The sequence below is a fragment of the Pseudopodoces humilis genome, chromosome 9 (genome assembly GCF_049639895.1).
Source record: "Pseudopodoces humilis isolate 2021_Gansu_Grassland_sample_001 chromosome 9, ASM4963989v1, whole genome shotgun sequence".
Lineage (NCBI taxonomy): Eukaryota > Metazoa > Chordata > Aves > Passeriformes > Paridae > Pseudopodoces > Pseudopodoces humilis.
Genome location: NC_142208.1, coordinates 7,790,030 through 7,816,697, shown reverse-complemented (window position 1 = coordinate 7,816,697; position 26,668 = coordinate 7,790,030). Strand labels below are relative to the sequence as shown.

General features: G+C 37.6%; 1 protein-coding gene across 2 annotated transcripts in view; it reads left to right on the top strand.

Annotated features, from left to right (window-relative positions):
• The window catches only part of BICC1 (BicC family RNA binding protein 1), a 92,612-nt gene extending 66,184 nt beyond the window's left edge, over nt 1–26,428 (top strand). For both annotated transcript variants that reach the window (XM_005520437.3, XM_014250462.2), the window contains 18 exons: nt 2,669–2,748; nt 3,845–4,003; nt 4,934–4,987; nt 5,804–5,998; nt 6,900–7,151; nt 8,309–8,440; nt 9,381–9,567; nt 10,971–11,129; nt 11,511–11,707; nt 11,992–12,133; nt 13,180–13,336; nt 14,679–14,844; nt 16,066–16,105; nt 16,758–16,912; nt 18,644–18,797; nt 21,755–21,915; nt 22,385–22,484; nt 23,608–26,428. In XM_005520437.3, coding sequence (XP_005520494.2) covers nt 2,669–2,748; nt 3,845–4,003; nt 4,934–4,987; nt 5,804–5,998; nt 6,900–7,151; nt 8,309–8,440; nt 9,381–9,567; nt 10,971–11,129; nt 11,511–11,707; nt 11,992–12,133; nt 13,180–13,336; nt 14,679–14,844; nt 16,066–16,105; nt 16,758–16,912; nt 18,644–18,797; nt 21,755–21,915; nt 22,385–22,484; nt 23,608–23,738 — 2,621 coding nt within the window. In that variant the 3' untranslated portion in view covers nt 23,739–26,428. The remainder of the gene's footprint in view (nt 1–2,668; nt 2,749–3,844; nt 4,004–4,933; nt 4,988–5,803; nt 5,999–6,899; nt 7,152–8,308; nt 8,441–9,380; nt 9,568–10,970; nt 11,130–11,510; nt 11,708–11,991; nt 12,134–13,179; nt 13,337–14,678; nt 14,845–16,065; nt 16,106–16,757; nt 16,913–18,643; nt 18,798–21,754; nt 21,916–22,384; nt 22,485–23,607) is intronic.
• Nucleotides 26,429–26,668: the final 240 nt, after the last annotated feature.

Below are 26,668 nucleotides of genomic sequence, written 5' to 3'. Positions count from 1 at the left end.
TTGGCTTAGTGCCTAAGACAAGGTAGGTTTTTTTTTCTAAATTAAATGTGACTGTTAATCCATGGTATCATCTGCAGAGCAAACAAGCTGTGATTCCACAGTCATATTAAGAGATTTTGTTTCTGAAATACACAGAAAATCAGGTTATTGTGATCCAATTGTCTCTCTAAATTCTTAATTGATTCCTGAAATGATCTGTTCGTTGATGGTTATTTGGGTGCCTGTGAGTTTTCCTGCAGCTCATACATAGTTTCAATGTGCTTTCAACTCATGCAAGGCCAATTCAAACACTTCAAAATCTTTTAGTTACAAGTCACTCTTTTCCGGCAAAATTTGATGAGGATGTTGTATTTAAATAGTGTTTCACTGAAGGAAAGAGCAAACAACTCTCAAAGGACTAATTTCTTTGACTTAAACTGACCTGCTTTGTATCCATTTCCAACCGCTGTGTCCTTGAGAAGTCAGGTAAGGAGAGGGTACTTAAGACCAATTTTGAAAGATTTTGGTAGCATATTTTAGAATTGTCCCTGGCATCAGTGGAGTTTTTTTTGCTTTGTGGGTTCTTTGGGGTTTTTTTTTCAATTGAGCGATTGAGCTTTTTTCATCTTAAAAGAACAAACAAGTGTAGAAATACAGGAGGCTTAGCTGATGCTGTCAGTATCAACAGAAAATAGATGTCCAACTGAGATGAGAAATGGAAAAAATAGGTATTCTAAACTGTATTTTCACTCATGAGTAAGCAAATAATATTACGGAATAATGGTAATCTCCTTTGGTACTAATAGGATGCCAGGATTGATTTCAGGTAATTTTCCCACACATAATCTAATGTGTATTTAAATACAATATTTGAAATGTGTAAAAATCGGCTCCACAGTGGTGATGATGGTCTGGGCTTGTGTTTTTCCTGGTTGTATCTAAAGAGCACTTGGAGCACACACAGTGTGCTAGAATCTGCTTCTGGGAATTTCTGACTGCGACATCCACTTGAAGTATCATTTACAGCTTAAATGCATTAGAACCACATGGCTTCCTGTCAACTTAAAAAAGAAAAGAGAAATTGCCCTCAAGACTATTTTGTTGGGTTTTTGTTTGACTTTGCTCCATTGTGAAAGGCTGAAGCAGCAGATTTTTGAAGTTTCTGTAGCTTCTGTGTGCGTACCATGTTTTAGTGACTATGGTTTTTCCATTTTCAAAAATAAAATATATCTGCTTCTCAGAACTCAAAATGCTGCATTTTTCATGACCTTCATGAAACTTGGCAGTGAATCCTGTGTTCTTCAGTGTTTCGTATCCTCAGCTGAATGTACTCAGAACTTCTCAGTGGTAAAGACTAAAGGCTTATTTTTACTGTTGGAATGAAGAGTATCCAGGCATGACTTAGAGTTTCAATTTTCAATTGAATAGAACAGGTTTACAGCCTGAAGTTGTATTATTTCACATTTCTTTAGTAGGGAAGTGATTTCAGTTACTGAGATGATGGAAGACGCAGATATGTTGTGTTACAGCTATTTTCTCCTGCCATTGAGAATATATTTATTTTTATATTCCCTAAGATGTATGTGTTTGTCTTGCATAATGAATTACATTAATTCAAGAAGAGTCTTGAATTCAAAATTCAAGAATTCTGAATTCAGAAGAGGGTTGGGAATTTTTTAAATTTTTTTTTTTAAGAACAGTCCATTATGTCACAGGAGAAAAAGGCACTGAAAAAGGGAAGAGGACTCAAGAACAGAGGAAAGAGGCATCACCTGCAATATTATACCCTTGTTTATAACAGTTAGAAATGTGGGTGGTATTTGGGCATTTCTTTGTATGTAGTAACTGAAATTGCATTTAATGTTTTGACTTGATGTTTTGCGCTGTGGCACTGTGTGCTCCTGGACACCAGATGGTGCTGCTAAACTGGCTGATGAGTAATTTTCACACTTGGAGTAATTGTTACTTGATTTAGTTCCAAACTTGGGTCTGTACTGACTGACCAGGTGTATATTATGCAGAACTCCACCTGCTATCTCAGCCCAACACCTTGTGTTGTTTAAGGGCAGTGATCTGAAAATGATGATGTAAAGCAAGTGGGCTGTAGAATCAATATTTTAGATCTCACTGGGCAAAACCCATCATCAGCTGGTGTTCCTGCTAATTTATGTACTTGAACTTCAGCAATTTATTTTAATAAAGTGTCATTTACATTTCACTTGATAACTGCAATGAGAAAACTTTGGGTGGAGGCACCTTTAGTGCCAGGTTAAAATGCCAAAAGATATTTGTAGAGACTAATTCAATATAATGAAGATGATGAGGGAGGGTTAGAGTTTGGTGGGCTGCCAAAAAACTTTGAGTTGTCTGCTATTACTTTTGGTTTAAGATGTGCTGTGAGCTATGTAATTGCATTGCAGACAGTGTTTATGATACTGTGATATACATTTGAAATTTGATTTCTATTTATTTTAAGTTGGTTCTCATGTTTAGTAAATTCATCTGATAATCCTAATTGTGGGGGTGAAGGGATGGAATAAGACATTTTGGTATTCAGCTGAATCCCAAAGGCTGGTGGTACAGTTTATCAGTAGATTATAAATAATGGCCTCAAATTTATTTGAGCAGTGAGGAAATTTTTTTATAGATATTTTACTGTGTTTTTCTTACAAGTTTATTTCTTTTATAGATCCCCATATTAAAGTTTCTGGAAAAAAAGAAAATGTTAAAGAAGCAAAAGAGAAAATCATGTCTGTTTTGGACACAAAAGTAAGAAAACTTGCTTAGAATGATACCTTAGCCCCTAATTTTGTGGTGATATTGGTCTCTTTAACGGGCATATTTCAAGAGAAAGTATTTATGGACTTTATGGAGCAAAGTCTCCGATAAATGCCTTGCAGATGTTGATATTGGTGTATACCCACATATTTAAGCATTTTGCAAGAAAAATACTTGCTTGAAGCAGCTTTTCCAGATCTGAATTATATAGAAATAGTATTTCCAGCCATATGACTAAAAACATAGGTGATTTGTTCAGCGAATTGAGGTTTTACTTCAGAATCTGAAATGCAGCTTCATTGCAAGCAATAGATTATGCAACCACTGCAGAGGACCTAAAATTTTGTTCGTTTGAAATTTGATTTTAGGAGTGTTTATGCTGTTATATGTTTAATAGTTGCTCTGTTCTTACACTCTGAAACATCAGGACCGGATCTAGATTTTGGTGGGGGTGGGGGGAGGTCTCTTCTGTTGATCAGATGCTGTTTTCATTCAGCAGCAGCTCTTTTGGGGCAGTGTGAGTGATAAGCACCGCTTTTTGCACAACTGTTAACAACATTACTATGAGCTGTGAACAGCAGAGCTTTTAAGAATAGCTGTAGGCAGTGTTTGTGTATATTAAAAATTCATGTAACAAAAAAAATTGTTTAAGGAAGAAACAACACTGCTACTTGGTCCCATGGCTTTGATTTGCAAAGTCTTCATAATGCGATCCTTTCAGATCAAGCAGGGGTGTGTGACTTCAACTGAAAGAATATGGAATTAAAAGAAATTAGATTAATTGCAAAAGGACATTGAAGTCAGAGTTGATTAAAGTCCAGAGGTATTTTAAAAGCCTTAGTCATTTTTTTGAAGATGCATCTTTTGGACTATTTATCTCCACATTATTTCCTCACTAGAAAAAAACAAGACCAAATTGACATCCAACTGATTCCCATTAAAAACATCCTTGAGTGGAAGTTAAGTAGTAGCAAAAATACCTTGGAAATACAATTTTCATGTCATTCTTGAAGTTATGTTAGCCTAAAAAACTTAAATACTCAGGTTTGGCTGTGACCATGTCTAACTGTGGGTGCTTGATTTCCAGAGCAATCGGGTAACCTTGAAGATGGATGTTTCACATACAGAACATTCTCATGTGATAGGTAAAGGTGGCAATAATATTAAAAAAGTGATGGAAGAAACGGGATGCCATATCCATTTTCCAGACTCAAATAGAAACAATCAAGCAGAGAAAAGCAACCAAGTAAGTATTAATACTGAGCTCATTTGTATTGTAATTCCCTAGAGTATAAAACATTTCTAAACTTCTCTCATCAGTATGAGTTTTTTGGGGATGGTGTGTTCATGTTCAGGGAAATAGATTTTTGGTATTTACAGTGTATGGAAAGTGCAGGGCTTCCTAAGTGAGCAAATCTTACAGATGGAAACAATTTGTGATGGCTCATGAATCACTTTAATTTTTTTAAGCTAAAATTACTTTGCACATGCAGAAGACAGCAACTTAGTGTGAATGGTAGAGAAGTAGTATGAAAAAATCTGCTTTTGTAATTTTTTTTCCTGTTCAACACAGTGGCTTACCCAGCATAGTGATTAATTTTTTGGTACTTTTTGCTTATGGTATAACTTAGTTAACGACTAAACTTAGCAAATAGCCAGCAGAAAGGAGTGTCCTATTGTTAGAGTTCAACTTCATTAGATGACTCACTGAGCCTGAATTGTACATCTTTTCTAGTGCTAATATTAGTGCATTGTTTAGTTTCAAGTCTCTCATCCTTGTACTTAGAATTCCCTCTTGTGCATCCTAATGGCTGCTGAGCAAAATACAGTTATTTCAAAACATTCAAGAAAACCTACTGTTGCCAAATATTAGCATTGAGCACGTGTATACATTAGTAATTCCATTATTTGACCTAAACCACTGTATTTTTTTGATGTATCCTTTTTTTCTAGTTGCTTAAATACGTATAATCTAAGATGCTGTAACATTTATTTTACTATTGGCTATAGTTCTCAGCTAGTGTTTAGAGAACAATTAGGATGTCAGCAGATGTAAAATGTGTTGATTTTTTTTTTAGATTTTTTTTTTTTTCAGGAGAGCACAGCTATCTGAATAACTTTTCCATGCCTCACTTGAAAATATGATCCAATGTTTTTCATATTCTTGCTCTTCCAGGTGTCTATTGCAGGACAGCCAGCTGGAGTGGAGTCCGCAAGAGTCAGAATTCGGGTAATGCTCTAGCTCAGTGTAGGGACCCTTTGAGAACACCTGTCAGGGAAAAAATGGATGGTTTTGAGAAACCTAGGGTTGTCTGCCTCTGTCTGGTGACAGCCAAAATGTAGGAACAAATGTGAGTATACATATGAGGAATTTGCCAAGGGTATTATAGCAGTGATTCACATTCTGGCCAAATATTTAACTGGCCCAAAGTGGATCATGAACATGAGGTCTATGTTCTAAGCAAGATGTAAATGAATTCCATACTGTGTAGAAAATTACATCTTAACTTACCCACCACAGATGGCCTGTGGAAGATCAGGCAGCTTATGTGAATCTATGTATTGGGAAAGGCAATTTCTGCTTCTCACATTTTAACTGCTTTCATGTATAATTTGTGTAAAAAATTCAGTGTCATTCTCTACTTGTAGCTATTTTCTATCTTTTCCATTTAGCTTCAACTCTTAAGTGCATTTTGGCATGGATAATTAAAAATCAAATAAATTAGAAAAAGCTTACTGCAATTTTTTAGCCAGACTTGTCACACAACCTTATTCCAAATGCTCCTGCTGTTTTGGAGCGTTGGAAAGAAAAATCAACCAAACAAAACTCAAAAAAGCCTCTGCAAAAAACTTCACTCTAGTATCCCTCAGGGAAAAAAGGTGCCTTTTTCCAAGTGACAATATAGTTTTATCCATGAACTCTGGGCAGAGGATGCGTTTGGTTAGTTAAATCATCACTGACCAGTACATTATGATTGAGGACTAAAATTATTGTAGTTTGAGTATGGATGTGGTTTTCAATATCTGCCCTTCATTACTGTTGTAGGAGCTGCTTCCATTGGTACTCATGTTTGAATTGCCTATTGCTGGAATTCTCCAACCCATCCCAGATCCGAATTCTCCAACCATTCAGCATGTATGTCAGACATACAACGTTTCAGTTTCCTTCAAACAGCGCTCTCGAATGTATGGTGCTACAGTCATTGTCAGAGGGTCACAAAACAACACTAGTGCTGTGAAGGTAATCTCTGCTCCTGAAAAGGTTTCTGAATGTCATATATTTATAATTTATGTCTAAGATGGCATGTTTTTCCTCATCTGTACATGTTATTGTATAATCACTTGCAAACCCTGAGAATTTGAATTTTTTTCCTCAACTTACACAGACAATGCATAAAAGTGCATAGAAAATAGTTTTAAATTTTGTTTAAAGTAAGTTTAGGATTTAGCATCGTTGATGGTAAGTTTACCTCCTACACATTTGTTCAGGTTTTTGGGAATTCTGGAACACATACTAGTCTTACCCATCTTTCAATTCAAAAACAACTCAAACAAAACCCAAATTGTTCATGCTGAGCTCTTCTCAATATGCACACAATTATATAACCTTGAAAGTTGCCCAGTCAGTCAATAAAACTGGTCTTACAAATCCAGCGCTTGGAGATGTAAATTTGACAGTCAAGGCAAGGAACTGCCAGGAGCCTGTTCATCTCAATAAAGTAAAAAAAGTGTTCTTGTTAGGAACTGGAAGAATGAGAGATTGATGTCCCAGCTGGGTGTATCTCAAGCCGGTAAGAACATCAGAGCCCAACACCAAGAGGCAAGTTTTGCAAGTGTACCTACCCAGATAAATCTCGTTTGACTTTCTGACTGCCTTTGTGGCCACAAGAGGTCTGCTGGGACCAAACCATGCAGTGTTGTCTGTTACAGAGTGGCAATTAAATGCTGTATTCAATCATAAAATGGGAGTAGGAGGTAGAGTTTAGTGTATTTCTTACCTTTAACAAATCAATCATGGTTTTAAACCCAACAGTGTTTTCTTACCTTGCCTGTGGAGTGCATGACAAGAAAGGAATTGGTCTGAGACCTCCTTTTGTGTGCCTGTGAGCACTATATCACTGGTTTCTCCCATTTCCCCCCAGGAGGGAACAGCCATGCTGTTGGAACACCTGGCTGGGAGCCTGGCCTCTGCAATCCCTGTGAGCACACAGCTCGACATTGCAGCGCAGCATCATCTCTTTATGATGGGTCGAAATGGAAACAACATCAAACATATCATGCAACGGACTGGTGCTCAGATCCACTTCCCTGACCCTAGTAACCCACAGAAGAAATCCACTGTCTACCTCCAGGGCACAATTGAGTCTGTCTGTCTTGCCAGGCAATATCTCATGGTAAATACTTTCAGTGAAGCTTGTGTAACAAAATTGCCAGATCATAGAAAATATGCTTGCTCTGTATCTATTTACAAGTCACATGCAAATTAGCCTTAGAGAGGAAGGATTGCTGTTCACACTGCAAACAGCTGATTCAATTTTTGCTGGGGTTTTATCGGTGTTTGTAGTTATTGAAAATATTTGTAATCTCTGGTAACATGACTTGAAAAATAACCTTGGTAAAATAAATGCAATGTAAGTCATTTAAACTTACAATAACAATATGCCTCAGAATAGAGGCAGATTTCTGAAATACACTGTGGGTGTTGGGTGACGGGTTGTGTTTTATTTTGCCAACCTGCCTTTTCTATGTTTGTCACGTAAATAGGTTTCTTTTGAGGGAAAATGTCAGGAAATCCTTAGCTCCCATGTCGGCAAGTTTCCAATGAAATTGGGAAACCATAAGAAATAGTTATTTTGATGTCTTATATTCTTTATAGTACCACAGCCCCAATTCTGTAAGGCCTTTTATAAAAATAGCTCTGGTGGTACATATCATTAGAGATTATTGGTATATTGGTCTTTAAACTTCCCAGGAGCCTTTAGCCATTATTTTAGTGCTAATGTATGTACACATTTTTTATATATGTGAATACTGAGGGACAAAATATGCAAGGACTACACCATTCAGTTTTACTCTAAAGCTTTAGTATTTCAAGAGCATTACAGATGTTATCCATATCACTAGAAAATATTTATGTAGCGGATCTGGAACGGGCAAGAGAAGAGTAAAATTTGAGACTTAGGCAATGGTGAATTAGAGATTTTTTACAAGTGTGTTTCCTTATTTCAAACAGTTTAATGAGAGACTTTTAGTTCTTCCATCATTTCCTGACAAGACTGTGCTGATTGAAATGTGAAATATTCAGTATATCATTTGACCCTTGTGCTACCAAACTCTTTGTTCAGAGTCCCAGGACTGGAAGATACACCTGTATTCTTGCATACAAGGAAATGGCTTTCCCTAAAATTTTATTGGTGCTATTTTATCCTGAACTTAGACATTTCCTTACATCATGATATGTAAATGTTACATTGTTCAGTTTATTGCTACCATTTTAATGGGAAAATGGTCAGTTACAAGTCCTAGGAATTTTTTATGCCTTTCTTTTCAGGGTTGCCTTCCCCTTGTGCTCATGTTTGATATGAAGGAAGAAATTGAAGTAGAACCACAGTTTATAACACAGCTAATGGAGCAGTTAGATGTCTTCATAAGCATTAAGCCTAAGCCAAAACAACCAAGCAAGGTTTGTGCAAAGCTAATATTTTCCTTTTAGACTTTGATGACAAAGTTTTAGAGCTGATGAGTTGATGTGTGCTCTTCCCTCCCAGTTTAATGGATCATAAACTTGTGAAAACCATATCTATTTTCTTCTTGAAATACCAGTTTAAATGATCCAGCAGCTCTAGTTTAGGGTGATTTGAATTTCATTAAATGCTTAATAATAAAGAAATTAGCTTTCATATAGAATACATTGATAAAGGTAGTGGGAGGTGTTTATTGTAAAATATTTAGGCCAGCATGGATAGGGGACTCTTGCAGTTACCTGTGTTGTATAAAATGCCAAAGCAGGCAAAAGTTTTAAAATTTTTAATGATCATTCCATTGTGTCAGTATGTGAACTTCTCTGTGTAGGGATACATAAAATCAATACAAAGAAACATCCTGTAGAAGATCTACAAAAAGCAATGGAGTTTTGTAATTTATTTTTTCCATATAGTTTAAGTTTAAAGTAATTTAAACTTGCTACCTTCTTCTCAGACAGCTATGAATTCAATAGGTTAATTTAATATGAACAACTGGGGTTTTGTCTACTTCAAGGTATAAAGCTCAGGTAAAAGAGAAGATAATATATTAATTATTGATTCAGTTATATAGCTCTTGAGGTGCTTAATATTTGGTCTACCCAAGTAGCACCACGGTACTCTAGTAAGTAATTTTCTTAGAGAGGTCTTCCATCATTCTCATTGCAAATCCTTACGAAATCCCTAGTCTTACTCTTCTGAACTTCAGACCCCTGAATTTTAATAGTTGCTAATGGATGTTAGCTCATGCTGTCTCACACTGCTGTGGTTGTGGTAACCAGGCAGGAGTATGAAGAAGAATTATCTTTGTTGCTGATATGTGTTATGGAGAAGTTTACTCACTGGTTTTCCTTTTTTTGTTGTTGTTTTCTTTCCCTGCAGTCTGTGATTGTAAAAAGTGTTGAACGAAATGCCTTAAATATGTATGAGGCACGGAAATGTCTCTTGGGACTTGAAAGTAGCGGAGTCACCGTAGTATCAAATCCCTCTACTGTCTCATGCCCCGTTGGTCTGTCTTGTCCTGGTTTGGATATTTTGTCCTCAGCAGGACTAGGACTCACTGGGCTCGGTATGCATCCCTTATATTTATATTTTCCTTTATATAGATTTGTTTTAAACTTAATTCACTTTACTAGAAAGAAGAACCAGATGTGTGTTTTATGTAAGGAATTGTGTTGCACAGAGTCTGTGCATCAGCCTCTGGACTCTCAAAGGCTTGTTGTTAAAAAACTTCTCCAAGGCTTTTATAATCAGGTGTGGGACTCATCCCTGTAGAAGAATCTCTGAAATTGTGCAAACCACTTGGCTGAAAGGGAGGGAAATACAGGTGAAGCAGGACATGGGTTTTACAGCTTCTTTGGCTGTGTGATGTCTCAGGCTGTCCTGAATTTGGATGGGTACTTAAGCCTGGCAACAGGCTTACTGGGAAAGGTAACAGCGAACACCACATTTCAGGTAAGTATCTCATTGTAATTGAGGAATCCATGTGCTTCTAGTTTAGCAGTAGTAAATTTAGGATAAAAATGAATAAACTCCTTATCTTAATTTTATTGAAGCAGCTTATAGTCCAGACTGAAATTACCATTTTATTTTCTAGCTATGCAAATACCTTTGTATCAGAAATGTATAGATAGAAAAAACAAGTAGTCCCAGAAGAATCTAGTGACAAATCTTGACAGAGGTCCTAGAAACTCTTGAGTTCTCATGTAACCAGCATTGTCCCTTGTGACCTGCCATGCAGGAGTGCTGTGTTGTTCCATCTCACATGCTTCCTTGGGGTCACACAAGGGAAAGTGTTTGTGCCATTTCATTTTTATTTTTAATGCTGCTTCCTGTGACTGTTCTCGTCATGCTGCACTTCGGGGGTTTGGGGTTTTTACCTTTTCAGTGTGTAGTGCTGAACTGCTTTGTGAATGCTTTTATACAAAGAGCTGGTTTGGGGGAATGTTTTGGGAGTGATCAATGCATTTGGGGGGTGATTTACAGCCTTTCTGCAGCAGTATTGAAGGTGCAAAAAGAAATTGAGTAGTTGTTAGTGTGCAAGTTGATTCACAGGAGCTTTTGAGAAAAAGGTTACTGTGTGAAATGAAAGTGAGGTGGTGCAGAGGAGTTGCTTTCTTGTCTCTGTGATGCTGCTTTGAAACAAACCTTGAGAAACAACTGAGGGGATACAGAGGGGTGCCGGGGCTGAGAAGCAGCCAGTGCAGACTCTGTTATGACAAGAGGTAGGGTCCAGTAGAAGGACATAAAAGATGCCCCAATTTTTTTTGGATATATGATGCCCAGTTTAAGAACAATAATTCTTAATGTGCTTTTGATGTGCACCAAATGAACAGCAGGTTTGATGTTAAAATTGATCTCTGAAATACAGGCAGGTGCAAATTAGCAGGGTGTTTGTTTCTTTTCAATTGATACTTCTGTGAAAAATGTTTTCCTATAAATCTAAATATTCACTTGCATAATTTTTTGCAGGCCTTTTAGGTCCAACAGCCCTGTCAGTCAACACCTCAACTGCTCCAAACTCTCTGTTGAATGCCCTTAATAGCTCTGTGAGCCCTTTGCAGAGTCCAAGTTCAGGGACACCCAGTCCCACATTGTGGACAACATCTCTTGCTAACACAAACACCCCAGGTTGGTAGAAGCTTAATGTGATTTAAATGAACTGTGCAACACCAAGTCATTAGAATTGCAGTTGCCGAGTTGAGATTAATTAATTCTTTTGAACCTTAATTCCTATGATTACCTTAGTACAGATGAATAAATATGCAAATTTAAGGTTATAGCTTAATATATGACGTGCTGTCACAGGCAGTGTTTTCATCTGTTTTGTGTAGGAAACAAAGTTAACCTACCCAGGTAAAGAATTATGGTTTTGGCATGCAATTCTAATGGAAACTTTTAAGTAATGTTTTTAGCAATGTGTCAGCTCCATAAAGATTTAGATAAAGTAGTGTAATGCCTGAGGAAGCTAAATGAGACACTAAAGCAGAACATAACCAAATTTTGTTACAGGTTTTTCTGCTATTCCACACCTAATGATACCATCTACTGCCCAAGCAACCTTAACTAGTATTCTGCTGTCTGGAGTGCCTAATTATGGTCAAAACACTCCATCTCCACCACCAGGCTTGACTCCTGTTGAAGTCCATGTCAATGGCATGCAATCAGAAAGTAAAAAAGGTTCACCTTCTTTAAATGGTCACGTAAAGGTAAGTGATACTATGCAGGAGAATCTGATTTCTTTGTACTAGATCTCTACTAAGGAAAGCTGAAAGAAAACTAACTATATTAGTAGATTTATAAAGCTGCTAAGTTTAAAAATACACTACAGTGTTTTTGGATATGAGTTAAAGATTGAGAAATAGAACATTCATATTGTTCTACTGTACCAGGAATGAATTTCTCATTCTCCTGCACAGATAGAAAGGGGAAATTGTTTCATTATTTCTTGAAGCATAAAAATCACTTCAGTGATTTGTGACAATCTTTTCAGGCCTCAAATATCAAGTATGCTGCACTGTCTGCCACATCTCTGGGAGAAAACGTGTTGAGCACAAACCACAGTGATGGAGTAAGGCAGAAAGGTGCTCATGGAGCCTCAGAACAAGTAGCTGCCAAGGCAAATAGTGAAGAAGGTGAGATTGTGTTCCTTTGTCTGGCAGTGTTTGTACAGTCTGTGTACAGTTCATGATACAAAAATGTACCAATATTCTCTCTGAATTGGTTTTGCAACCATGTTTAAAGAAAATATTGCTGGATGTCCCAGATTCATTGTCAAGGAAAGTAAATAGAACCTGTAGTAACTGAGCTGTACTGTTGATAGAAACACCTTAAATCTACATAAATATACTTGCAACATTTTACTTATTCCCTAGGACCAGAGGGAAGATAACCTACAGGGATTTTAGTATTTTTTACAGCATCTTAACTAAACTGTGCTGGTTTAAATAATGTTTTATTTTTGCTTTTTAACAAAAGGAAATAATATCACTGAGAATTTTTTACAGAAAATTATGTAGATATAACCTGGATGACACTGGGAAACAATTTTTTGTGCTTTTCATCAGCAGTTCAGTTATGCTACCATTTAGAAGCTAAAGTACTTAACTGTCCCCTTCATTCTTGGAGAGGGGGAAAGCCAGCTCCAGCTTGAGCAAATATGTGTAAAGGCCTTGTTTCCCTTTTCAAAACTGATCAAGGAGATAGTCTCTTATTTAGGGTTGTGGTCATTTGAAATGCTGATTTGAATAAAAGGTACATTGGCAATTTAAGGTGATAAATATTTCTAAAGATATTTGAACATGAAGTGGGAGTAGCTCTTATTCCAGCAGAAGTTACTGGGCACCTGGCACAGTCTATTAAAACTGGGTATAAAATCAAATTTCTTCAGAATACCTAGTCCCTTTGAATTGCCAGTCTACTCATTTGTTATTCATTATTACTTAAAATAAATATTTGAAGAATGAATATACTTAGTGTGACTACTACATATGTGAGTAGTGACACCTTTTTTCTGCATTTGAACTTGCACATCTAGACTGCTTAACCTTGACCAAATAGCTACCCCTGAATACAGTCCTGTAGGGAGGAGGAGGTTTTCTCCCACAGTTATCATTCCCTCAGAAAGCTCTCTAGAACACAGCAGTGTTGTTGTTTAACTCTCCTTTTCTTGGCCTTGTAGGTTGCAATGATGCTTTTGTAGAAGTGGGCATGCCTCGGAGTCCATCCCACTCGGCAAACACCAGTGACCTGAAGCAGATGATAAGCTCTTCCAAGCAGGCCTGTTCCAAGAGACAAACAGTGGAATTACTGCATGGCACTAAAAACTCCCACTTACAGTAAGCTGAGTGTATAAACACAGATTAGTGGAACTTTCACAACATAAAATTACTTCACATGTTTTTGTACGCAGGAGGGTTGATTCAGTTATAAGATACTCAAGGAACTGATTTAATTTGGCCTTGATTTTCCATCACATTTGGTGTTAATATAGCCCTCTGTTTTTCTGGTAACTGGAGACTTTGAATGCTTTTTGTTCATCCTATTTCTCTTTGGGTTTAAAAAATGTCTTTCCTCTTCCAGAAAAGAGTGGAGATCCTTGTCAGTGGAACTTTCATTACCTGTTTCTAAAGTATACACTTTTGCACTTTCCTTCTTTATTGATTGCTTAGAGAATCATTTCTGACAGCTTTTTCCTCTTGTGTGTGTACCTGAGGCTGTTTTTTTCCTTAGGAAAGCTGTGTTCAGGGCATAGCAGCATGTTCTCAAACACTTGTCTCAATGATGATTTTGGTTGGATTGTCTTTTTAATGACCCAACAGAAGGAAAGGCTTGTTTGAATCATAGTACATCTTGGCAACACAGGTTTTGTTCTTAATGCATTGTTTTTGTCCAATGTACTCTTGTTCTCACTGTTTGGGAACTGTTTATCACCACTCTTTTGAGACACATTTATTTTGCTTCATTTATTTACACTATTAAGTCTATGATATGTATTTCATTAATTCTGGTTTCACAGTTTAAAAATCCAAGGAATCCTGCTAACCAAATTCAGTTGTTTGTGTGTCTTGTTCTTTTTATTGAGGACATACTGCTCACAGTTTCCTTGGGGGTAGTAGTTTGCAGCTTTTAAAACATGATCACTTTTTCAAGAGTTCATACTGTTCTAAAGTAGGCCTAAAATGTTGTTGAGTTTAGGAAAAAACAAAAATTGCACGAAGAGGTAATGCAGACACGTAGGACTGCAGTTATTGAAAGCAAGTAGGACCTATGTCAACTTTTAGTCCCTATTTGCAATCTCTTTTCATCTTACAACTATGAACCTGTTACAACTGCTGGCCCCGGGTAAGGTGAAACAGGAAATTACACTGTGTAGGGTTGCATGCAATAATTCCAGATACCAGACAGCTCAAAACTGAATCCATAGGCTATACCTCTTATTTGGTAATACAGAAAGGAGAAACACTTGCTTTCCTTCACTGACAGAGAAAAAGGTACAGGAAAGCTGGAACATTCGGAAATATTGCTAAAAGCACTGAGATCTTTGTGTGCAGGCATGTCTTGAACCTGGCTGCCAAGCTTCTCAGGGTGAAGCTGTTAGCAGAGCTGCACTGAATGTTGTGTGCCGGTGAAGAGGCAGCCTGAGCTAAGCCTGAGCTAACGGTGCCTTTGTCCCCCCAGCACTGCGGACAGGCTGCTCTCAGAGGCCGAGCTGGCTGCCCCAGAGAGCCCCGTGGCCGATAAGAAGGCCCCAGGCAGTGAGCGGGCGGCCGAGCGAGCGGCAGCTGCCCAGCAAAACTCGGAGAGAGCACGTCTGGCTCCGCAGCCCTCCTTTGTAAACATGCAGGTAGGTCCCTCTGGATGAAGGCCAGTGGCGTAAATCTTGCTGATTGCAGAGTGAAGTTACCATAGAATGCCGAGGGGACTGGGGATTGGAGGCTGAATTTTCATTACCAGTTCAGTAAAAGCATTCGCAGCCAAGACATCAGCTGTTTTGACTGAGGAGTGGGTTGTCAGTACAAGGTCTTGAAAAGAGAAAAGCTCTTATGGTTCTGTGAAGTAAAACAATTTAAGTACAGAAAATTGTGTGGCTGTGTTTGTCTCCACAAGCATCATTTGCTTGTTAGAAATCTTACATTGTCATGTGGAGAGAATTATAGCTACAGAATACATGTTACAGCTCTTCATGTGCAGTGACAGCTTGGTTAATTACAGCTTACAAATATATGCTACTGCCATGTTACTGCAAATCTCCCCAAGCAGGGAGGAAACCCCTTTGGCTGTTTGTCAGGAAGCAGTAACAGTGTTATTTTCAGTATAGATCTGTTGAAGTGTGGGCATAACCAGACTGTATGGAGTAGTGGAACAAGAGGAAGGCTAGTGTTTTGCAGCCCTTTTCCTCAGTTATTCCTGTAGTTATTTTCAGTAGAGAATGCAATACTTCAGGCTAATACAGCATTTTTGTAGTTTGTTGTTTTAGATTTCATAATTTGTAATTCTGCAAAGGGTAGCTTGTTTAATCAGGGATATTTAAACTTCACATCTTCCATTGACATGGGTAGAATACAACCGAAAGTTGTTTACATTCTCTCAAAACCTCTTTCCACAAGATGAGTGTATGGAAGAGAACCACACCTGGAAGATGATTGTAAATAACTGTGGTGCCTAGATTTGCAAAGATGTATTACCTTTTTTGTGCTGTTGAGGAATGTTTTAAATGCCAAAAAGAGATAGTTAAAGAAGAGAAACTATGCTTGAAAGGTATCTTACTAAAAAGCAAATTGAAGAAAAAATTCTTCCTAAGCTGTTTGTAAATACTGCTGCAGCCTCACTCATATCAAAATCAGATAGTTATTTAAAGTCTTTATCAATGTTTGCGTGAAAACTTTAATTGCAACCCAAGACACTAACTAAGGCTACCATGAAATTATTGTGCAGTATTTCAGGTTTCTCCTAGATATATTCACTGGCCATTTTGAAAACCTTTGTTTTCACAGAGATGATGAGTACTGGAGTGACATTTAGTTAGAATGGCAATTAAATTATCTTCTGCATGTTTAATTTTTAGGCATTTGACTACGAACAGAAGAAACTACTAGCGACCAAAGGTATGTTGATCAGCAGTGACTTCTGAAAAGTTTGTTGGCAAGTGGGTGAAATGATTTCCTCAAGTTTCAGTTTTGTAATCTGATTTTTAAGAAAATCTGAAAATGGTAGTGAAACATTTATATATTAGCTTTATGTTGCAAAAAATTTCTTAATACCAACATGGGTAAAAAATACTGTAGAAGCAGCTTGCAGTTGGGATGTGCAAGTACATCCATGTGCAAATGATCAATATGGTTTTCAGAGAGCTCATTGTTGTAACACTTTGCTTTATTTGGATGCAAATTAAACTTAAAGGTGTTTATTATATCAGCTAAATCGCCTCTTATTTTAGGGATAACTTAAGTTGTAGAATTGGTAAGGAGCTTACCCATATCTTTGACCCTGTTATAAAAGAAACCAAATTACCCGTTTGCCAAAAGAAAAACTGAAGTTCTTCTTTTTGAAACAGATTCTTTTGGCTCCCATAGAGCCCTGTGGGATTTAACTGTATTATAACAGAGTAGATTGCTTTCAGGAAAGGTAGGTTTCAAGCTGTGTAGCAAGCAGGGGTGTTTAGGGTTCCCTGTTTGCTGGGCTCAGGCTGTTAGCGAACATCAGTTCTCAGTACCTTTACTAGGGCTGAGACTTGCTGATTTGTCTCTGTATTTCCAGCTATGTTAAAGAAGCCAGTTGTAACAGAAGTGAGAACTCCAACAAACACATGGAGTGGTTTGGGGTTCTCTAAATCAATGCCTGCAGAGACTATCAAGGAGCTAAGAAGAGCGAATCATGTATCGTACAAGCCTTCCATGACAACTACATATGAGGTATATAAAAGTATACTGTAATGGAAGTTTACTTTTAGTGAATGATACAGTTGTTTCTTTTGAGAAATGTCTAACTTCTGTAAAAACTAAGTCTTGCAGATAGCTGTTCTAAATATTTTTTATAGTGAAAAATATTTCTTAAATGAATATTAAGGCATATGGTATACGTTCAGCCCAACGTACAAATGGATCTATATCTGTTTCATAGATAAGTCTTAGAGCATAGGTATCTGCTTCTTAAAAGATTTTTTTAAAGCAGCTTTGAATAACTTACAGGATCAAACATCTCAATAGTTGCAAACAAGCAATAGGGAATTTTTAACCTAATAAGAGCCTATAAAATACACCTAATAAGTGTATATATGACACATAATCTATATAATGTGTATAAGTGCATGGTGGAGGAGAACAGCAGAACAAGAAACTCTTCTTTCCTTCTGTGGACAGAACTGTAACAGCTGTCTCTACTTGCACTATTCACTGGGCTCAGAATTTTCCCAGGCAGAAGGCAGACTGAGTCCAGCAATTCTCTTCAGAGTCCCAGCATGGGAATCTTGCAGGAAATTTGTTCCTTTCTTCTCAAAGGCATGCTGAAGTTGCTTTTTAGTGTTCTTCCTTGCTGTAATCCTTCCCAGCTTCCATGGAGACACCATTTTCTGTTCTAACTATATAAAATGTAAATGGTATGTTTCTTGAAGAAGGGGACTTCACAGTGCTCTAGGATACACCTGTCTGTTAATGCAAAAGAAATACTTAGCCAGAATAAAAATGTGCCTTGGTGTTCTCCACTTGGCATATCAACTTTCTGAGCCATTCAACTATATGTAGTAGGCTTGGCTACACGTAATGCACTAGTAACTAGGGGAAATAAAAACTTGCAGTCAAAATCTGCAATTTTTTTGGCATACTTTTCTATGTTGGTTGATTTGGGGTGGAGTTTTCCCCCAGGCCTTGATGTCTAAAATCTCTAAATAGGTCTGTGATTCTAACCAAGAACAGTGTTTCTTCAGGGGTGTTAGTTTTACTAAATAGCATAAAAGATTGCCTCCTAAGTGATGCTTTTCAACTGCAATTTGGTACAAGTTTATAGAATTAAATTGTTAATTTCCACAATTTTTAGCTCATGTAAGTATGTGATATCTATAACGTAGATTTATTTTGGGTACCTTCCCATGGAATACTGCTGCCTTGTATTGCTACATTCTGACCCACAGTGATGAAAACTGACAATAAGTATTTTAAAGGTATATGAAAATCTATTTAAAAAGACTCCAGACAAAGCAACTACAAATTCACAAGGCATTGCAGAATTGTTGTTGTAGTATTGTGTGAAAGACTTGTGTTTTCAAGCAGAGTGTACTTGATCCACTTATCTTCAGATAAATGTTCTGTTCTCTTCCCGGTGAAGTGATGTAGTCAATAGACTGCTTTGTCTAGAATTTGTGTGGGAATTTGATACCATGGAATGTTTTGGAAACTTGGAAATACCAAGCAATTTGTTTTGAATCATGTTCTTTAAATAACTCCCGCTTAAAAACTGTGAACTGCATATGTTTTAAGCACACCTGCTGTTTTCGTGTCCGGTTTGCAATTGTTTGACTGTTTATCAGCTGCCAAAAGAATGTTTGTGAGCATTATGAGCTGCTTTTTAAGTGAGCTGCTTCAAAGAAAACATCTGAGTCACAATGAAAGCTCTGTTTCCAGCCCAAATTATCTTTCTGTGATTTGCAGGGCTCATCCATGTCTCTTTCCCGGTCCAGCAGTCGGGAGCACCTGGGAAATGGCAGTGAATCTGATAACTGGAGAGACCGAAATGGGCTTGGACCCACTGCTCATGATTTTGTCTCCTCAATTGGCAGCCCCAAACGGAAACAAAACAAATCAGGTTAATAAACTCTTAGTATCTGATTAAAAGAAAATAATAACATTGATATCAATATTTATTCTGATATGAATGTATCCTGACTTCACTAGGGCTTTAAATTACTGTCACCTTGTAAAGTAATTATTTCTTTTACAAACTGAGAAGTGTAAGCTTATGCAAAATGATAATACAAATAATGGTCTAAAAGGAAATCTCTTAAGAATATTTGTTAAATGCCAAACATCCTTGTTGAAAACTCTTTGCTGTTATGGAGTGGATTTTTCAAGGTGTACTGAAACTAGACCTGTAAAAAGGCTTATTTCTAGACTACTCTTATTCTGTTCTGTTGACAGTGCAATAGCAGCCTGGGCTTGATTGGGTTATTTACTTACTGGTGAAGTCATAGCCTGTGCTGAAACTGGAATTTGAAGCATGATTCTCCTTATGGGGATAAAATTTACAAGAACATGTAATGAGAGGACAAGTGGGCAGTGGCTACAAAGACAGTAGGTTCAGGTTAGATATTATGAAAATAATTTTCCCTGCGAGGGTGCTGAGGCCCTGGCACAGGTTGTCCCTGGATCCCTGGAAGTGTCCAGGGCCAGGCTGGACAGGGCTTGGATCAACCTGGGATAGTGGAAGGTGTCCCAGCACATTGCAGGGGTTTGGAATGAGATCATCTTTCAGGTCCCTTCCAACCCAGGCAATTCTATGAAAAGGAATTGGTCCATGTGTTTGGCATGGCTTAGCATGATTTTAAATACTGGTTTCTGTGGATACAGGCTGTATGTTTCATACTTTTTAAACATTGTTTGAAGATCAGAAGTTGAAATTTACTTTAGTTAAACTCTTTGAAACTTTATTTTTAAAATAAGTTAATAGATACCTTTTTGAAAGAGTGAAAAGTGGAGGTAGAAAATACTAAATCCATACTATCTATCTACTTTATGGGGAAATAAGGACGCTCACTGTTTATACTTTTTGTTGTTGCTTTTTCTTTTAAAAGAGTAAACCTAAATCCAAAATTCAAAGTACACAGATAATGAAATTTGGACATAGTAAGAAAGGATAGTGCCAATTAGAAAAAAAATATTCATGGGCTTAAAGAGCACATTAGTTTAGCTGTGAATGGTTGCACATCATTTTCTAAATACTTGGAGATCTAAAGAGATGACAAGTTTGAGATCAATGTATTGATGTTTTCAACCTTACTGCCCAAAACAACCTAACAAAAATGGAAGTTCTAAGTTAATTAAAAGAATTAAGGATTAAAAATATATTTACATGTGTATTAGAAGAAAATTGGAAACACAAATACATTGGCAGTGAAAGAAAATGTTCTATGGCAGCTGTAGCTTTCCCAGAGAATAAAATGTGTGGATAAAGGATAAAAGAAACAGTGATGAGTTGGCTGGACAAAAGTAGGTCTATAGAAAACAAACACTGGAACTTAATTAAGTTAATTAAGGAGGATCCTAGTAAACATGGACCAGTTTGTCTGAGCTCGGTACCTGGTAAGGTAATGGAAATGTTTATACTGAGTGTCATCATGCAGCACTTACAGGATGGCCAGGGTATCAGACCCAGCTAGCATGGATTTAGGAGGGGTAGGTTGTGTTTGACCAACCTGATCTCCTTTCATGGCCAAGTGACCCACCTGGTGGATGCAGGAGAGGCTGTGGATGTTGTGTACCTGGCCTTCAGCAAGGCCTTTGACACTGTCTCCCACAGCACGCTCCTGGAAAAGCTGGCAGCTCATGGTTTGGACAGGAGCACTCTTTGCTGGGTTAAGAACTGGCTGGAGGCCAAGCCCAGAAAGTGCTGGTGAACGGTGCTGCATCCAGCTGGTGGCCAGTCACCAGTGGTGTCCCTCAGGGGTCTGTGCTGGGGCCAGTCCTGTTGAATATTTTTATTGGTGACATGGATGAGGGTATTGAGCCTTTCATTAGTAAATTTGCAGGCGACACTAAGCTGGGAGTGTGTGTTAATCCGTTGGAAGGTAGGAGGGCTGTGCAGAGAGACCTGGAACTGTTGGATGGATGGGCAGTGTCCATAGAGTAAAGTTTAACAAGTCCAAGTGCCGAGTCCTGCATTTTGGCCACAGTAACCCCCTGCAGTGCTATAGGCTGGGGACGGTGTGGCTGGACAGTGCCCAGGCAGAAAGGAACTGGGGGTACTCGTGACAGCTGGCTGAACATGAGCCAGCAGCGTGCCTGGATGGCCAAAAAGCCAACGGCATCCAGGCCTGGATCAGGAATAATGTGACCAGCAGGGGCAGGGAGGTCATTCTTCCCCTGTATCTGGCACTGGTGAGGCCACACCTGGAGTTCTGGGTCCAGTTCTGGCCCCTCAGTTCAGGAAGGACATTGAGACACTTGAGGAGGTCAACAAGGCTGGTGAGGAGCTTGGAACACAAGCCCTGTGAGGAATGGCTGAGGGAGCTGGGGTTGTTTAGCCTGGAGAAAAGGAGACTCGGAGGTGACCTTACCACTCTCTATAACTTCCTGAAAGGTGGCTGTAGTCAGGTGGGGGTTGGTCTCTTTCTCCAGGCAGCAACTGACAGAACGAGAGGACACAGTCTTAAGCTGTGCCAAGGGAAATACAGGTTTGATATTAGGAAAGTTTTTTACAAAAAGGGTGATAAAGTATTGGAATTGTCTGCCTGGGGAGGTGGCAGAGTCACCATCCCTGGATGTGTTTAAAAAAAGACTGGGTGTTGGTGCCATTTTCTAGTTTTTAGTATTAGGGCATGGGTTGGACTTGATGATCTTGGAGGTCTCTTCCAACCTAGTCATCCTGTGAATTCAGAAAAAAAATGTTTTATGCTGTTCATTCTCTCAGACCACTGGGAGGTGCTTTTTTTCTGAAAAATAAAGATTTATATACTTTGTAAATTGAATGATATAGCTGAAAACAATGTTGGTGGAAAACCATGCCCTTCTGTGATACGTCTGAAAAGTTCACTTGTTCTCTTCCAGCTGAACACTATCTCAGTAGCAGTAACTACATGGACTGCATTTCCTCGCTGACAGGAAGCAATGGCTGTAACCTCAACAGTTTGTTTAAGGGATCTGATCTGCCCGAGCTCTTCAGCAAGCTAGGTTTGGGCAAATACACAGATGTATTCCAGCAGCAAGAGGTTGGTGTTCCTTCAAGAAGCACCTTTGTGTTGGTAGGATGTTTTCCAGCACTAGTTGTGCTGTCTCTTCACTACAGGCCACTTAGAACTCACTTTGTGACAGGATTTTCATGAGCTGTTCTTTCAAAGCTGGATCATACATCTTAAAATTGGGATAAATACTCAAAATCTCGAGTCTCATTGTATATTTATGTATTTATATATTTATAAATAAATAAGACTCATTGATTTTCTCTGCTTTTCAAGAACTGACAACTTTTTAATTTCTCCTTTTCTGTCAGAACTGTAGCAAATTGAGCAACTGTGTGAAGATATTGTAAAGCCATGATTGCTGTTTACATGCAAAGAGTAGTTTGCATGTAAAATGGAGCAGGGAAAAAAAATGAAGCTGTTCTGAACCACATTTATTAGTTAATACTTTTGTGGAAAGACTTGTTTTGCATAGTTTTCCAATTTATTTTTACTCTAGATTGATCTGCAGACATTCCTCACTCTTACGGATCAAGATTTGAAAGAGTTGGGAATTACCACTTTTGGTGCCAGAAGAAAAATGCTGCTTGCAATCTCAGGTAAAAAACATGGAATACCATTTATTGATTTTAAGCATTGTTTGTATTCTTCTCACTCAAATTTTATGTTTATAGTCAACAAAGGAAAAGAGCCTTGGAAAGACTGAAAAGTAGTGTACAGAGGTAATATTAGCTTGCCCTTCACTAGAGGTACTTAAACCCAGGCTTTATAGAGCTTTCCTATTACCTAATTAGCAGCTCACTTGCAATAGTCCTGTAAAACTGGAGCCTGGGTAGGAAGTTAATCTCACACCAGATTGTGAAGTTTTATGCCCCAAAATTGTGGGTTCAGGAATCTCTGGGATTACAGAGCACTGCAAGGTCTGAACAGCATTACATACCAATCACAACTGGCCTTTTCAACCTTTTGGTTCCTTGTTCTCTATTTTATTGATTAGCAGAGCAGTCATCCTACTGGAAAAAGTGCCTACTTTTGGGGGACTTTGTGATTTGTTTTTTTTTTTTGTTTGCAAATGTACTTAGTTCAGTAGCAGTCCTGAAAATTGATGTAATCGCTCAGTGATTTGTATCTAGCACAGTTTTGCAAGAACAGGAAAGTGGAGAAAAGAAAAATATTTTACGTGATTTATTACTAGTACGAGATTAAGGTGCACATTTAAATGAGAAGTGAGCATCTGTTGTTTCTGAAAGTCCTTATTAAAATACTGCTTCAGTTTTATGCTTAAAATAAAGAATTGTGCATTGAGAAATGATCAAGTTGGTAAAGAGCTTTTCTGTCAATCTCAGTCTACACTGCATGGTTGTGCCTCCAGTAAGATTACAGTCTTTGAGTATTATAACAGAAACTTTTAAAAGTTTCAGCTATGTCAATTTGATCTAAATCAATATTGCAAAAAATTAGATATTTTACAGTGTATCGGTGCCAAATAAGAATTGTCCCAAGTAGATACCTTCATCCCAAGGAGCCTCTGAGTCTTAACCTGATGCTCTTATTATCCTGTTGGACTGTTGGTTAATTGAAGGAGTACCTCAGATATTTTCAGTGCATACCGTATCTGTCTAAAATACATTGTTTAAACAGAAGTTTTGCATTTGGTTTAGATCAAAACATTAAAATTAATTTCTGATGGGAGATTTCTGTGGGTGTGCTTGACTTCTCCAGAACTGAACAAAAACCGAAGAAAGCTCTTTGACCCGTCAAACATCCGTGCCTCGTTCCTGGAAGGTGGAGCCAGTGGGAGACTGCCACGCCAGTATCACTCGGACATTGCCAGTGTCAGCGGGCGCTGGTAGCAGGAGGTTGGGCTCAGAAATCAGCTGGAAAGATGGACATGGCAATCCTGTGGACAGCCTTCACTGCACACCACCCTCTGCACTTTGGGAGTTTAGGTGTCAAGGACCAAAGCGTTTTGTATGCACAATACTGTGCCAAAAAATCAGAGAGAACACATTTTGTCAGTTGTCTTTTGAAACACCAAATGGGTTATGTTTTACTCATATAGATTGGACAGAATTTGCAATAATAATAATATAGGGTTCTTTGTTTAGTATTTTATTACCTATAACTATAATGTATGCACTGAATTTTGTACTTTGTTGAATGAAGGAGGAATGAGGAGCTGGGATGCCAGAGAGCATAGATTTGGCTTTATCAAGATGGATTCTTCTGGTACTGCTTAAAATAATTATTGAGGTCTTTCTGCACTTTACATGTTCTGATTTCTTGTCCTGTGGAAATCTATCTCTCTTTCATTTCCATATCAATTTTTATATTGGCACTAATCAAAATTTTTCAGGTGTTCTTACATTGTCACATCTCACTATAATGGTACTAGAAACTGGTTCTTAAGTAGATATTTCTTTTTCCTCTCTGTCTCCCAGGTAGTTATCTGAAGAGATTGTTCCAAAATCAAGTCACCTGGTAGTGGACCTGTCCTATTATGCTCTTATGAAGCAGTCTAATGCTGCCTGCAATAATACTCACTGTAACAAATGCAATGAAAGACCAAAATGGACCTTGCAATATTAACCCTTTGCAGTCCACATATTTAACTGCTGCCTTTTTGCTGAAACTGTTTTTAATGGTTGTCTCAAAGCAAAGGGCTATTTTTAGTACCCTGCCACTAAAGGACACTTATTTATATCAGACTTTTATTTTTAGATTCTATACACCTACAATATGTAATGAATTAAACTGATCTACTGCAGATTTATGGTAGAGACCAAAAGGCATTCATCAAACTAGAGCTCTAGGCTGTCAGTTTGATTAAACAGACAACTAATCTAATTTGACAAGACAGCACTGTTGCCATTTAATAAATGACACATATTACTTACATGACTATGCATGCAGCAGTGAAATGACCTACATAAAATAGGTGTAATAGCATCTGTTTTGTTCAATATAGATTTGTAATTGTGAGCTGCAGAAGTGTTTGAAACTCTGGAGTTGAACTATTTCTGAAACAAGTTATGTTCAACAGAACGAGTCCATATTATAAGTGGCTAGAGCTAAATTTTGCATTATTACACTGTGAAAGTCCGAAAGATTTGGCAATGTTATTCCTCTGTCTTTACAGATGTTGTGTTATGAGTTTATGAAGGGTTTCAATGAATGAAGGAATCCATAAAGTGCCTCTTTTTGCAATGCAATATATTGTTTCCAAGCATTAATTGAAAAGCATTCCCATGAGAAATATTGTGAATTATCTTACCTCTACTGTAATGTATTATTTATGTTCACTATACAAGCCTTTTGAGATGGACATAAACCACTGTCAAGTGCTCTTAACAGAAGGCATTAGAATAGCTTTTACAGTAGTTGGGGTTTATGCAAAAGTGGGTGAGAGAGTTTTGACACTTTCCATGGGTAATTCTTTCTTTTAAGGTGAGAATACAAAATGATGTATGGAGAAAGTTGCGTACACAAAGGGAATTTAAAGAGACTATTACTTCAGGGCATAGATGATCAAGCAATAATATAAAGTCTTGTGGTTAACTAAATGCTGCTCAGTGCTCATTTCAGCCATATCTACTTAATGGTGTATAACTGGGTGACTTCTCCTGTAGATCAAGTAGCAGCATCATCTGGTTTTAAAATGGTATTGCAGATGTGACTGGCTGAAACTGTATCTGGTACTCACAGTTGTTCACAGCAAGAGCAACTTCATGGAAACACTCTTGGAAACCACAACTTCTCATTCTAAAGCTATTGACACTTGTGCTTACTTCTAAGCATGCAGATAGTTCTATTCACATGGACTATTTATGTGCTTACAGATAAGCTGTTGTTTAAATGTTCACATTTGCAAGCCCAATGCTTGCAAATCAAATTGTATTGAGACTCATTATTTTATAAAATATTTTCAATGAACTAAATATTCAACAACACTGTGTACGGATTTTTCTGCAGCCCCTTCTTGCTTATTTTGCCTAAACTTAAAAGCATCCAAAAACCTTACACTCAGATTTTTAGTCTTTTGTAGGTACATGCTATGCATCCAGACGGTACTGTACTCAAAAACTGATTTTCTTACAGTGTTAAGTGGATGTGGTCTTTTGCTGAGCAGTGCTTTTTCATCTACACCAAAATGAAGAATTTCCCATGAACAACATTATTTTTCAGTAGGGCTCCACATAAAAAAAACCAACCCAAAAAAACCCACAAAAAACCACACTGGAAATAAAGAAAATTCTCACTTACTTTGATTCCACAAAGGGAATATAACAGTACAGTGTATCATATTGTTAGTGTTACATTATGCACAAATATTTGACTTGCTACATAAAATGTTAGTTTTAAATCTGTGCCTTAACAGTGACCAGTTATCTGTAAATATAGAGCAGATACAGATTGTATTTTTGTGGGTTGTGTCCTTTTAGTGATTTTTTTAAAAAATGAAAGTTGAAATGAAAACACAAAAAATGGAAATTTTCAAAACTAATCAGTGTTGCATAAAATAAATTTATATAACTCCCTTGTATTCTGATTGGTTCATGAAGTATTTTTATATCAACTCAGTTCCAGGGATGCTTGCTTGTTAATAAAATATGAAAAGCAGTATTTGACATAATGACAACATGTTTCTTTCACACGTTAATGCTTCATGTGTTTTACTATTCTTTTTGTTTCACATACAGTGTCTTTGTCTGACTTTTAAGTGAGAATGCTTTTTTGGGGTGCCTCTCCTTAATCTAAGAAGCGGTAAATTATCACAGGTTCA